We start from the raw sequence: 15,121 nt of genomic DNA, 5'->3' as shown, positions 1-15,121 counted from the left end.
GATCTACCTTGACTACTTGAAATGTAGAACCATAGAAAGGGGTTTTAGTTATATAGTTTGTTGTTGGGCTGTGATACATTTGTCCTCATAATTGAGTTACTCCAGTACAAACTGGATTTCTCATCTCTGAACTGGGGAACAGTTCTTACTCAAAAGGCTTGAATCAGACACTGCCAGCTTTTGCTCTTGTGACTCCCTTTCCTGTGTTTATATTGACCCTTCCCTAGATGCCCACATGGTCTTTTCCCAAGCAGGTATATTAGCTTTCCACTTAATTTAGATATGATCATATTTTTGTACTGTCTACCCAAGAGGTGATCCAGGTTACATTACTGGGTTGAGATTTTACCCTTACAGAGGGCATCTGCTTATGTAGGTTCTCAATGACCCCTCACTTTCAGCACATGTGTTGTGTGTCTGTGTGTCTTTTTTTTTCTGCTCTTATAGATTAAATGCATTATTTTGCTACTTGGAAGCCCTCAGCTTGGGTTTGGCAGTCTTACTAATGACTTGAGATTTGTCCTTCATTTTCTTCTTCAAACTCTTCCCTTTCACTTTTTTTTTTTTTTCATTTTGTTTGTCAGAACATTTCATTCCGTTATTATACCTCTATTTTCTCCTTGCTGTCTTTTCTCTTTCCCTCCTGCCTTCCTTCCCAGACAGTATCCTACCCTTTTCACATTTCTAACAATGGTAGTTCTCTTTGCTTTTGGTTGGGAAACCAAAGCACATTGCCCTTAAGTAGTACATTGGCTTTCTGACAGTATTGAATGTTTTAGGCCTGTTTGTTGACTTGTGGGTTTTCTGTCAACCTACTTCCTAATTCCTAAGTGCAAATGAATTTTGAATCCTAACTGAGAGGCTCTTGATAGTTTGTCAGTTTTGCAAAAATAAAGTTAAAAGCTTGAAGAAAGGTAAGTGCTTGGGATGAACAGTTGTGAGAAAAATAAAATATTTCCATTGTTACATAAAATGAATGTACTTATTTTTCTAATATATTAAACTTAATCAAATTTTCCTACTGCCTGCACACAAATACTGGAAAAGTCAAAAAGTTGAAAAGGATTTTTTTGGTTTTGGCATGGAACTACATACATAAAGCATTCCCTTTTCTTTTAGAATTCCCTTATGCAGTAATGACAAACATAGTACTTCTTAAATTGGAATTTTAAAATTGGAGTTTAGCTTTCCCATGATTGGAATGTAACTGAGGAACAGCTCTGCTAACTGCAGTTTATTAGTTCAGTTCAGTTGACAGCACTTAACAAATATCATATCATCATCTTATGTACCTGTGGACTACAGCAATTAGAAACAGTTGCTAATATATTTTAGTGCATACTTTATAACTCACTATTAATTTATCTCATAAGTGACCCTTAGGAAAAATATGTTATAAATCCCCATTTTGCTGCATATGAAGTGTAGCAATTTTGGTACGTGGGTGGCTCAGTCAGTTAAGGTCTGTCTTCGGCTCAGGTCATGATCTTGATGTCCTAGGATTGAACCCTATGTCTGGCTCCCTGCTCAGCAGAGATCCTGCTTCTCTCCCTGCTTGTGTGTGCGGGCTCTCTCTCTCTCTCTCAAATAAACAAATTTTTTTAAATGTTACAGTTTGTTTGTTTTTTTCCAGTTAAAATCTAGTCTGAATGGCTTTTTATTATGCAAGTATGAATTTTTTTTCTAAACCGAACTTCAAAATAAATTCCAAACAGGTTAGTATATCTGGTAGGAAAGAAACCTGATCACTCTGCACTTTGTTAATATATTAGGCATTTGAAAAAGTGAATGAACAAGTGAGTATTACAATCTTTCTGGTCATTTATTTAACAAATACTTATTGAAAACTCATACTGTACCATCACTATGTTAGGTGTTACGATGTAATGTTGAGTAAAACCAGACACTTGACCTTCATGGGAAGAAGACACATCAGATTGTATTCAGATTACAAATAAAATGTTTAACTTAAAATAACTGTCATGACAAGTTCTAGAAGCACTCCTAAGTACTTATAAAGGGGAATTTTAACACTGTCTGAAGACAGAAAAGATTTCACTGAGAAATGGCATTTGATCCAAAATCAGAAGGATGAGATGAAAGAGTGGTAAAGCGCATTCCTACCAGAGAGAACAGCAAGTGTAAAGACTTGGTGGTAGGTGGAAGCATGGTGGAGATAAAGGATTAAAAGTAGGCCCATGTGGCCATCCTAAGACAAACTGCAAACAAAGAGAATTAAGTAAAGGTCTGTCATCAGATCTGTGTATTAAAAAATGTATTCTAGGGCGCCTTGTGGTTCAGTTACCAAAAGTGTCTGCTTTTGGCACAGATCATAATCCTGGAGTACTGGGATTGAGTCCTGAATTGGACTCCCTGCCTACTGGGGAATCTACTTCTCTCTCTCCCTCTGGTGCGTGTATGCACACTAACTCCCTTTCTCTTTCTCTCCCTTTCTGTCAAATAAATAAAATCATAGGAAAAAAGTATTCTGAGTTGTGAATAACTGGTTGGAGAGGGGCAAGAATGGATGTAGACAAACCAGTTACCAGTAACTCACCCACGAGAACGAGGAGGTCAAGATAGGGGGAAAAGTGGTACAATTTGGGATATAATTGGAGGTAAAATTGACACAACTTGGTAACAGATTGATTGTGAGGGATTTAGAAAAGAAAGCTACTTAAAATGAGCCCTAGGTTTATAATTGAACAAAAGGATTGTTCTTTTCCCTGAAATATAAAACAACAAAAAAGGAATCCACTTGGGAGTGAAGAACCTGGGTTCACGTGTGTGTGGTAGATGATTTTAAGCCTGCTGAAAAGGAAATACCAAGTAGACAGTTGCACATTTAGGTCTGGAGCTAAAAGAGAGTCTTAGCTGAAAGCAAGAAATTATTGAGTCATCTTGTTTAGGTGGGAAATTACAATATACACAGGTAAGATCACTTAGGTCTAAAAAGTATGTTGTGAAAAGAAGAGTTGGCTCAGGACTGCCTTTGAACTTAAAACTAGCTAGGGGTGAAGGAGTCTTCAAAGAAGAGCAAGGTAGAGTGACTAGAGAGGATGGAGGAAATCCTGGAGAGTATTCTAAGTGTTCTTTAGAAGGAGAAAGTGGTCAACAGTGTCAGATGCTGCCGAGATTGCAAGTAAAGTGAAGCCTGAAAAATTCCTGTTGGATTTGAGGTACTTTTGGAAATCATTGATGTCTTGTGTAATAGCTTTTAGTGGACTGATGAGAATGGAAATCCAACGGGATTATGTGGTAAGTAGAAATGGAGTTAGGGACTTTGAGCCTCTCTGTAAGCTTGGCTCTGAGGCAGTTGTAGAGAGAGGGTACTCCTAGTGATCTTCATAGTGAGAATGTTTGTCTTGTCTCTAGTGAAAATGAATTAAGCACGATTAAAAATCAATAGAAACAACCATGTAAAAGATCGACAGTGCAAGAGTAAAGGGGTAGTGTGTAGTAAGGGTTCTAAGAAAGCAGAAAAAGTGAGATCCAGAATACAACTAGAAGATGAATGTCACACATTGGGTAGGAGAATAGGTTAATAGAGGAGAGGAGGTGATACAAGTAAATTTGCATTCATTGTAGTGGAAAGATGATGGTTCCCCTTTGATGTTCATTTTCTCCATAAAATTGGAAAGAGAAAAGAGGAAGGTCAGGTGTTTTAGAAGGCAGGCAGAGGTTTAAAATAGTCATTGTAGAAGGAATTGAAAAAAAAAATAGAATAGGTTTCCTAAGAGTGTATAGAAGCCCATTTCGTGTTAGTTATAATGAATTTAGTGTAGATAGAATGTCTCAAGTATTTCCCAGCTCTTGTGGGCTGCAATAAAGAACTCAGCATGAGGGGTTCCTGGGTGGCTCAGTTCGTTGGGTGGCTGATACTTGGTTTCAGCTCAGGTCATGATGTCAGGATCCTGGGATTGAGCCCCTCATCTGGCTCTGTGCTTAGCACAGAGTGTGCTTGAGGATCCTCTCTCTCCTCCTGCCCCTCCCCCTGCTGGCTTTCTCTCTAAAATAAATAAACGAATCTTTGGGGAGGGGGCAAAAAAAAAAAAACCCCTCAGGATGATTATTTCATCCAGGATTAGCTAGAGTAATTGCTAACGGGAAGGATAGGACAGTTTAAGGTATTAGCAAGTATTGATCATGTACATAAACTGAATAAAAGGAAAATGGAAAAGAACATGACCAATCATTTGAGAGAAAGTATGGGGTCAGTGAACTATTGGCCCCAGTGAAGTAAAAAATGGTGGTGGTATATTAAGTTGAACAAGGAAATAGGCATTTTGATCTCAATGTAGACTATTTAAATTAATGGTTATAAAAATGGATCCCTTATAAGTGATAACAAGGACCACAGTGTTACCTTGGACGTGGGTGCTGAGACTGAATAGATAAGGTGATGAACACAGGACGTCAACAAGTGAGGATATGATAATGGATAGGTTATATTACATGAATATTACATGGACATCTACGTCACTCACAATGGTGGGAAAAGTTAGGACGGAGGTAAATTGTAAGCCGATTGACACTATCTTCACTGAATAAGGGGGTGTAATAGACTGAGGGTAAGAGACAGGGTTATAGCCAAATGCAAGAGCCTTGAAGAAACAGGATGATGTTGATGTTGCTATTTTGGCAAGGAGAATTTGAGGGATCGTATGTGCCAGACACTCTAGCAATGCTCAGAAAAAATGATTTCGGTACCACAAGGTCCCGTCCTCAAGGAGTGCCCAGACTATAAAAAAAGATGGCTACATGAGCAGTCAGAGACTACAGTAAGATAGATACTGCCTGTAAAGTATAGTGGGAGTGTGAAGGTTGGAGGAGTTATCTCCATCTGAAGAAGTCACTGAAGACTTCTCAGGAATATCTTAATCTGAATTTTATATGGTCCTTAAAGTGGAGAAGGGGAAGAAGAACATTCCAGGAGGAAGGATGAGATATTTGACTAGTAATAGCAACAGACAAAATATAAACTCAAAATGATAGCATCCTGATGTACTAAGTACTGTTATAATATGTAGTTCTTCATCATTCGATTATTTCCATTTTTTGGACAGTCTTTCTGGGGTTTTTTGGTCTCAGAGTTCAGCACTGTTGTCTAACAGGATGATTTAAAGCATCTGTCAGTGTGCGTGCGTGTACGCATGCACCCTGGTGTTTCTCACATCTCTTTTAAAGTTAGGCTTGAAATTTATTACTAGAAACAAATGGAAGGGTTGCTGTATAAATAAGTAAAATATTATCCCTTTCACACATTTGCTTTTGGTAACGTAAACGTTCAGTAAATTCCTGCCATTATGGGTAAAGCTCTGTTTTAAATTGCAAGGGTACAAAGATGAATGTGATGCTCTCTCATCGCAGGGAATGCAATCGTTTATTATGTTCAGGCACAAAATATAAGTGCACTATTAAAATACTAATCACTGAGAATGCTGTGACCTTTTAAAAAAAATCATAGCTTGTTTCTCTTAAGTCTTCAGGCACATTTTTAGAATGTTGATTTATTCTCTTACAGAAGAAGTTTGGTTTCATCAAACTGAATATGGTTGAAAATTTGGTTAAAGTGATTAGACTTAACCTGTTAATATTAAGACTCAAAATAAAGTGATTTTCATCTCAAATTAAGAGAGAACCTTTCTAATTTTGGTTTTATTCCTCAAAGGTTGTGAAGATGAGAAAAGAAGTGAAGAGAATCCGGGTGTTGGTTATCCGAAAACTTGTCAGAAGTGTTGGCAGACTGAAGTCAAAAAAGTTAGTCACTTGAAGTCATGGTCCTATGACTAATAGAATGTCAGAAGTTGTTTTTATTCAGTATTTACAAAATCTGAGGGTGGGACCAGGAGGAATAATTATCTTACTCATATAACACTTTCTTTTTTATATGGAGAGAGGATCTGAGTGGGTTACAGTGTGCTGTGTCAGCATGTCCTTGCATAGTTTGGGCCATATTTGCTTAAAAATCACAATGATTCTGCTGTTTTTTCAGAACTCTCCTTCTGGCCTTTTCAGAATGAAAGTCCTTCAGAGTTATTTGTGTATTTTATGTTATTGGAAGTTATTTTAAGATCTTGAAAATACTGTAATAAATCTAGTAATACCTTGAATAAGTTAGAAAGATTTTATATCAGTTTATTCCTTAAATTGCTAATTCATTGGAAATCTTCATTACCTTGTGGAAGTGTTTATGAAAACATTATGTTCCATCTATTTTTAATAATATTTTGTAATTTCCTTATCACTAGGATTAGAGTAAGCATGTTGTAGCAACACTTTCAGCATACTTAGTTTTCACATATATTTTGTTCCTGATTAATTTCTTGTTCTATCATAAATAACCTTTCTCTCTTATATAATCGGATATTTCTTTTTAGGTATTCCTTTAGTTCCAGAGAACAAAATTTTATTTAATAAAATTACATCTGACCTTTAACTATAGCTTATGAAGTTACATTAAATGCAGTGTGCCATTAAGCAGTTGATTAAAATCTATTATTTGGCTATCCATTAAGGGATTTGAAGGCCTGCTGTGTCTCAGTAGTAATCATCATTAATATAATGCCAGGTAATGCTTCTGTGTGCCAAAAACTTGGGTTTGTTGATGGAATTGGTGTTGGACAGTGGGGTTGTTCAAGGCAGTGCAGGATGACAGTGTTTGTTATTTACACATTATGCTTTTCTAAAAGAAAGGAAGAGACTTTTAATTATGATTGGACTCTAAAATACATGCTTTTCCTGGCTGTATATTTTCATGTATTTTTTACAGGGGTACCGAAGATGCACTGTTAAAAAACCAGAGGCGGGCACAACGACTGCTTGAAGAAATTCATGCTATGAAGGTAGGCCTTGTGTGGGTGTGTATACATAGGTGTGTTTCCGTGTCTCCTCTCAGCTGTGTGTGTGTGTGGTGTTAGTTATTTGAATATTATTGCCTGTGTGTGTGTGTGTGTGTGTGGTGTTAGTTATTTGAATATTATTGCCAATTGACTAAGATTTAATTTTATGGATCTGTTTGGTGAAGAATGTAGCACATTTAGAAAATTGTAATGTGTTTAAGCTTGCATTTTTTTCTATGTCTTTTACTGAATTTGTTGAAGCTCTAGAATAATTTACATGGAAACTATGCCAAACTAAACTCATCTGTGTTTAATAATGCCTCATGCCTGAGATTTTTATTTTTACTCTAACTTCATACATAAAAAGTCTACGTTAAGTTCGAGAATGAAAGCGTTCTTGCTATTTGGTAATGCGGACGGTGATATTGGTGGCTGACATCATGCTTTTCCTACTGCCAACTCAATAAATTTTTGTGTGGTGGTGTCAGAGTTTTATTCAGCTCTGTAGTAACTTGAAATAAAATTAGTGCTGGACCAAAAAGATCCATATTTTTGTTTCTTTCAGCCAGACTCTTCACTAGCATAATTTTTAGGTCTTCTCACTGCTCTTACTTTGTGGAAACTTTCATTTACCAAATGACATACTATTAAATGTCTGGGAGACTGTTTTATTGCAGAACTTAAAAACAACATTTGGTACCAGCAATTACCTTAATTGCAGGGTCATTTTGCATGTATGTTTAACTATTACATTTTGGTATAACTTCCAAGTTTTGAGATAGATAAAAGGGCAAGAGAATTCCCTAACAATATTTTAATTGAGTTAGATCATCAAAGCTTTTCACCATTTTTTTCCTTTGGAAGGGATGATAGTGTTTTATAGGACAAAGTTATCACAGTTAATCTGAGTAGAAATAGAGGTGGACATGATTCTTTGTGTGAGTTTTTTGTTGCGTCTTTTTGTTTTATGTTCCCAGGTCTGCAAAATTCACAGAATCCATTCAATGTATCTTTTCTTTCTCAAAGATTTAATCCCCCTTTTATCTAGTCATTCGGTCAAAATATTTGTGAGTCTTTATTATTGTTTGTGTCAGTATGGATCACACATAATGTGGGCTTTTTCATGTACCTTTTTTTCTGTGAAATTCCTCTGAGAAATACAGTCTTTATAGAGATTTCTGTTTTGAGTGCAGCACAGAGGTAGAAAATTACGATTTATCCCATTTTTTCTTTCACTTTCTCTTAACCAAGGTCTGTCCTTAATTACATTCCTTACCTAAATTTTTCCCTGTAATTTCTTCTGAATAGTCATTTTTGCAGCCCTAAATTATTCATATGCTTTGAACTACTGTGTAACTGCTGATTTTCTCTTACCCTAGAAAGGATATATTATATACAATAAGCCTATATACAAAGAGTTTGAAGTTAAAATATATTTATTACCTTTCTATAGCTCTTTATAGTGAATTTAATTTAATTCGAAAGAAAGTCCTGTTTGATCTGTATGTGAAAGTTGTTTTCTCTTATTCTTAAACCTCATCAGCAACAGGAAAGCAGGCTGAATGATAATTAAAGTTTATAGGTTCACAAGATTGCAGTGTTGTGACCTTGTTTGTTTGTTTTCCTAGTTTACTATGATTATTTAAGACCATTATGGGATTATTGCCTCATAGAAAGCTAAAATTTGTAACCTGTATATTCCTTGCATTTAAAATTAATAGTATATATATACATATATATACTTTGAATTCTTTTTAGTAGTGATGTAGATTGGATACTTTTATATCAACTTCTTTCATAGTGCTATTTAAAAACTGGATTACATTTAAATGTAAAAGCCAGAATAAAAAGTATACTAAAAAGACTGTACACTTTTCTTACATTTGAAATTTTATTTCTCATTCATGATTCTTTTACAAAATTAAGCTACTTTTCTAGAAGAATCAAATGCATAGAGGATTTTTGAAAATTGAAAGGTCATTTGTAATTTCTTAATGAAGTGTTCATCATCTGCATGGGAGTATCAAAGAAATAGTCACAAACAGAGCAGTCTCAAATAAATTTGGAGAAGAACCTCTACTTATTTGTTTTTCCAGATGATTTTTTTCTTTGGCCCATATACCACTAGATTTTTACAGAGTTGTTCATGACATATTGTCCTATACTTGTTTTCTAGGGTATTTTGTTGCAAGCTGACTTCCTCAAGAAAAACCTGAGATATTTTTAGAAATGGGAGTTGGTGTTTTCTGACCAAGAAAAAAAATGCCCTGATCTTTACGATACTATAAAATCATGGGTTCTAATTTTATAGACTGTAATGTATGAATACCAAGTCTTTGCTGCCTTTTCTAATAGTATTCATGCTTTTTACTTTGATGTTAGTATAAATACTGTCTTCCTAAACAGTTCTTTTTTCTTTGGAAATTAATGTAGCTTATCAACTTTTACTGATTCCTTTTAGCTACAGAAGGAGATGGTAAAATTGAGACATACACAGAAGTCAATCTAAATGTTTAAGAAATTCCTTCTTAAATAGTAAATAAAATGACTGACTTTTAGTAAGCATTTACTATGTGCCAGGTAGTATATTGTGTGTTTTATATTCACGATCTTGGGAAGTTGGTATCATTCTTGTCCCAATCTTAGAAAATACGAAAATACAAAAACAGAAATACAAAATACAAATACGAATTAGAAACTTCTTAGAGAAGTCAAACAGCTTTCCCAAGGTCAGATAGTTACTGGGTGGTGGGCTTCCAAATAGATTATGAAGTGAATGTAACTAACTACTTAATTGTGCTGCTTCAGTAAGGCAAGAATTTCCTAAAATGTACCTAGATTCTAGTGTCCTAGAGATTGGATGAGAGAATATAATAATAAACAGGATACTTGTCCTACAGGGGACAAAGGCCTAGAGAGTTACAACACGTTTTCAAATTCTTGAATTCCTCGCAACTAAGTATATTCAGTTACCTCTCTCTGCTTACTTTTCCTTACTTATTCCTCACCGAGGCTATTACTCTTCCATATGTTGGTTTTCCTGTGCACTGAGAGTGTATGGGTTCTGTGAGACCTTGCTCTGCTTGCTACCCTTACATCTCTATTTTAAATCTTCCTGATTTTGTTTCCATTTTCCTTTCTTTTGATGTGCTCAGATCTCCTACTCAAAGCGAACTTTGAGCTTGCGTCAGCTGTTAGGATTGTCTGCTCTCATGCCCCTCCATAACCTATTTCTAAGTAGTTCGCATTAGTGGAGTACAAATAGGAAAAACGGTTTAGTTTATGATAATATTTATATCCCGACATTTGAATTTCACCCCAACTCTGTAAATTACACAGATTCTTATTTCACATGACATGTTTAGAAGAGTTCTGGGCTGCATATAACCACTGGGTTATATGTTTATCATCATATATTTTCATATATTAATTAACATTTTGTGCATTTCTGGTTGTATTTGCTTTTTAAAAATTTGCTGAGAAATTTCTCTGTAATTTCATATACTTTTGGTTGTTTTCTCCTACGAATTCCATAGGGTAAAAGGTGCCTTATTTTTCCTGGAAGGATACTGTGCTAGTTAGTTGTATCAAATTTACGTTAGTTCACTTATCCTGCTAAACTAACAGTATGAAGTTCGTCCTAGATCATAATTGTTTTTGACAGTTTCATCTTTTGCCTGTATGCCAATACAAAAAAACAAATTAGACACATATTAGAGATCTTACCTACAGTCCAGCTTTGCTGATAGTTTCAGGGCTCTGCTATGAAATGCACGTGAAGCAAGGAGAGAGATCCAGGAATCTGGGTGATTCCACATGTCCTTTTTACATCAGACTGGCACTTTCTGGGCAAGAGTAAATGATTAGGTCTCTAAATGAGGAAGTGTAGTTATTTTCATAGCAAATTGCATTTAGGTTTTGAAACTTCTCGGTTCTGTTCCCCAGGGTTAGATGGCTTAAATGATTTTCTCCGGTGGGTCATGCCTCATAAGTCTGCAGATTTTTAAGTTTGTTTATTGTAGGCATCCTTACAAGGGACAGCTTCCTAAGAGCATTTTTCAGATAAGGACTTTCCTCCTAATAAAAATCATTAGTCGGTTCACCAGGAGGACCAGTTAACAACATATATATATATATTTTTTTTTAAAGATTTCATTTATTTATTTGACACAGAGAGAGTTCGCAAGTAGGCAGAGAGGCAGGCAGAGAGAGGGGGGAAGCAGGCTCCCTGCTGAGCAGAGAGCCCAATGCAGGGCTTGACCCCAGGATCCTGAGATCATGACCTGTGCCGAAGGCAGAGGTTTTAACCCACTAAGCCACCCAGGTGCCCCAAGATTTGTATTTTTAATATAGCATATACTTTCCAAGTTTTATGGTTGTTGCTGGGGCAAGTGAGGGACAATGGGGTTAATTGTATGATCTGTTAGTATCTTAGTCTCTCATACCCAGAAAACAAAGTGTGCAAAGTTGGAATCAACTGCATGTAGCCAAGAAAAGAGGCCTGACCACCCCAAGACACTGTAGATTTAGATCTTAGCAAGATGAAGAAGAATAAGTCAAAGAGATTGAAAAAGTGTAGCCAGAAGAAGAAAAAGAGCCAAGTGTAATGTCTAGGAAACCAAGAGACTGTTTCAAGAAGGGAGTGACGAACTAGGTGGCTTTGGTAGTGTTTTCAAAGGTAGCAGTATTATTTTCAATGGGCAAACCCCTTTCTTTGATCATAATGATTGATGGCTTTTTAAAGTTGTAGTTCCTCTGTGCCCTCGCCTTATGTGCTGAAAGGACCAAAATGGTTTTTGTTCTTATGCATTTGATCCTAAGCATGTCTTCCCTCTTCCCCATCCCCATCCTGTTTCTTATCACTAAGAAGGTGTCTGACAAACGCTGAAGGCTCAATTTGTTTCAAAGTCCCGTTTTCTTTCTTCGTCTCTAAAACCTAGAAGCTGCAGACAGTGGTCCAAGTACAGAAGAGGTGTAATATTTCTCTTACTCGTCTAGTACGCAGATTCCATAAGCATATGTGCATTGTGATCTTTTATGGCTGTAGGATCATCAAGAATCCATACTATGACTTACAAGTCCCTTTCATAAATCTCTACTCTTTATTTAGATTATTTTTCTCTAGTGCATTCAAGAAATCAAGTAGTAAATAATTAATTGAAACCTTTAAGTTATCTTTAAAGATGCCCAGTAGAAACTCAGCATGGTATTTTTACCAAGAGGGTAAAAAACAAGTAATGCCCTTCTCTGGAAGAGTGGAGTCATCGAGGTACCCAGGAGGGTGGTACCACCTGCATGACTATTGAATTTTTTTCCTTTATTTCTACTTGTCCTATCACATTTTCTCTTCTCTTTTCTCTCCCTTTTCACTTTTCTCTACTGTAGTTACTGGTAATACCTATTTTGGTGGATACTTTATTAAATTAAATTAAATTAAATTATTTATTTATTAAATAATTATTAAATTAATAGCTCATACAACAGGTGAAGGGATAGACTGAGCAATGTAAAAATCACTGGCCCTTAGACTAAGATGAATCTAAAAAATCTATCTTGTTGGAGAGAACGTCCTGACATGGCAGGCAGTCTTACTCACTGTTGGTGGGCATAAAAGGTCAAATGCCCTTTGACGCAGACATTTGACAAAATGTCTAATGTGTTTACTCTGTCTTTTAATTGCAAAGCTACAGTTGACAAGTTTTTATATATTATTATAATATTACTTACACTTCCTAAATTCTTACTTTACTAAATTGCCAGCTACTTATTTATTTTGTATTTTTGGTAGAGTAAGGCCCTTCTAGACATTTACCCTTTTAGCATCTAACCTTTAGTAATGTTAATAATTGTTTTCAATACGATCTTCCTTGTATTTTGGTATTTTAAGAGTGAGATGTGGTGAAACTCTCTAAGGTTTAAGTCTTCGTTTCTTTGGAAACTAAACCTAGACTGATATTTTTATTCTTACTGGTCGCTGGGGGAGGGGGGGGTGTAGGGGACAGGGCTGGTTTTTCCTTTCCCCTTCTATTCAAGGCCAATCCCTCTTGATTTGCCATGTTCCTTTCTTTTGTCTCTTTTATTACTTATGCCTTATCTCACTGATAGCTTCAGACTTTTTCTTAATGTGGGTGTTCCTCAGCTGATAAACTTGTTTAGTTTGTGCCTGAACACCCATTATCCTCCTTTAACTGACTCTCACTGTCTCCTTTTCCTTACTGGAATAGCTTCTTTGTTCCTAATAGTATAGCCACTGCGATCTTGACTTCCTCATTTGCCATTCCGTTCCCAAGGCCGAGTTTAGCTCCTCCCTATCTGTTCATCAATATCCTTGAATAGGATTAACTCTGACCTGTACCTGTACGCTGGTGTTCCCCTTCAGTTAGTTCTTTAGCTTCTCACACTGTACTCTCCATTCTGGCCACTCAAAGTTTAACTACTATCACTATTCTGGACACTGTAATCTCTCTCTGAGGCAGATCTTTCCCATAAGATGTGCTCTCTTAGATTTAGCTCCACTTATGTGTTTGCACGTGCACCTGAAACTGAACATTTTTACCTGACTCACTCAGCTAAGCTGCAGAGGACTGTAGGGTTTCTTAGGTCTAAGTGCAGGACCTCAGTTTAACCTTGCCTGCAGATGGTCAGGATGTAGAGAGCTCTCAGAAACTTAGCTGGTTCGCTTAGGTTCCTTCTTGTTCCTTTTCTCTTCATTTTGTGCTCCTCTCTGCTTTTCTTCAGTTTCCACCCCAGCCCCTCTTCTCCCTCTCTTTCTCTCCAGCTCCCCAGACAGCTTTCACTCCCTAGATGTGTCCAGGGCCACTTTACAGTGGCAGCCTTGACTCTGTAATTCTTGCATCTTCTGTTCAAGGGAAGAACCTGTGCTGGTTGAAGTCCTCAGCCCGTCCTGGATTAATGTCCATCACTGGTCTACCACCTGGGGCGCTGGCTGTATGGTACAATAGAGAAGAGATAGTGAACGAGCAGTTATTCTGAAAGATACCAGTATCTGAGTATTGGCCCTAACATTTTATAACTCACCACGACCCTCTTTTTCGCATGGTCTTTTCTTCTCTTCCTGGTTTTGGTTTTGACACTATTTATCTAGTTTCCTAACCCAGAAAACTAGGAATCACTTTGCATTCCCTTCTTCCTTAGCTACCTGCTACTCCAAAATTTTGTTTGCCAAGTCTATTAATTCTTTCTTCTAAATATGTAATCACGTATAGTATAGGTGCTGTTTCTTTTTAACATGCATCTGATCAGGAATCCCTCTGGCATGGCATACAAAGCCCTGTGTGATCTGTACTCTGGCTCCTCCCCTCTACTTCTCTCTTCCATCAACCACATACTTTCTGTGCCAGCTATACTGAACCCCAGACATATCAACCTATTTCCTGCCTCCTTGCTGTTGATCAGGCTTTTTATATATGTCTGTCACCTGAACAAAGACTTACTCTTTACTTCAAAAACCCTTATAAGTTACTTGCTTTTGGAAACTTTCCCTCATACCATCACTCTGACCCCAGACTTGTTCTCCGCCTCCTCTGAGCAGTCCCTTACCTTGCATCAATTTCTTCTGTCATATAGCAGTCTCCTTTCATGCCATTCCTTCCTGCTATTTAGACCTTCTTTAGAAAATTGGTGGTTTTACTCAAGTCTCTGTCCCCGGCACTTAGTAATGTGTCAGGTACATAGTGGATGTTGTCTAGCTAGCTGACTGAGTGAATTTTAAGCAATTTTTATTTTGTTTTATTTTTTACTTTTATTGGCCTTATTTAGAAGAACAAGGTTGTGGGGCACCTGGGTGGCTCAGTCGGTTAAACTTCTGTCTTCAGCTCAGGTCATGATCCCAGGGACCTGGGATTGAGTCCCACATGGGCAAAGCCTGCTTTTCCCTCTCTCTCTGCCTACTGCTCCCCCTGCTTGTGTGCTCCCTCTCTTTCTCTCAAATAAATAAATAAAATATTAAAAAAAAGAATGTCGAGGTTGCTCTGCATCTCCACAGATAAGTAGACTACTGACCCGTGACTGACTGAGGAGAGTCTAAAACCAGTCATCGTTTTTTAATGTTAAATGTCAGCAACTGAAGATGAATAGGCTCTTCATTTCACACTCACCTTAGCCATTGCTCTTAGACCATTTGCCTTCTAATTTACTTTTTTTAAAGGCAGAACTCTTACTGCTTCTAAAGCAGAGTAGGATGCCCGATTTAATATAGCCTTCTGTACTCAACTTTTGACATTTGAAATGATAAACAGGAAGTCCTAGCAGTATTTTAG

At 36.8% G+C, this 15,121-nt stretch overlaps 1 protein-coding gene across 1 annotated transcript in view; it reads left to right on the top strand.

Annotated features, from left to right (window-relative positions):
- Window positions 1-5,675: 5,675 nt before the first annotated feature.
- SRFBP1 (serum response factor binding protein 1) overlaps window positions 5,676-15,121 on the top strand; it is a 53,134-nt gene continuing 43,688 nt past the window's right edge. Inside the window, exons 1-2 of the mRNA XM_059418439.1 lie at window positions 5,676-5,760; window positions 6,773-6,845. Of these exons, the coding sequence (XP_059274422.1) occupies window positions 5,681-5,760; window positions 6,773-6,845 (153 nt within the window). The 5' untranslated portion in view covers window positions 5,676-5,680. The remainder of the gene's footprint in view (window positions 5,761-6,772; window positions 6,846-15,121) is intronic.

Source organism: Mustela nigripes, chromosome 12 (genome assembly GCF_022355385.1).
Source record: "Mustela nigripes isolate SB6536 chromosome 12, MUSNIG.SB6536, whole genome shotgun sequence".
Lineage (NCBI taxonomy): Eukaryota > Metazoa > Chordata > Mammalia > Carnivora > Mustelidae > Mustela > Mustela nigripes.
This window is presented reverse-complemented; position numbering and strand designations above follow the sequence as displayed.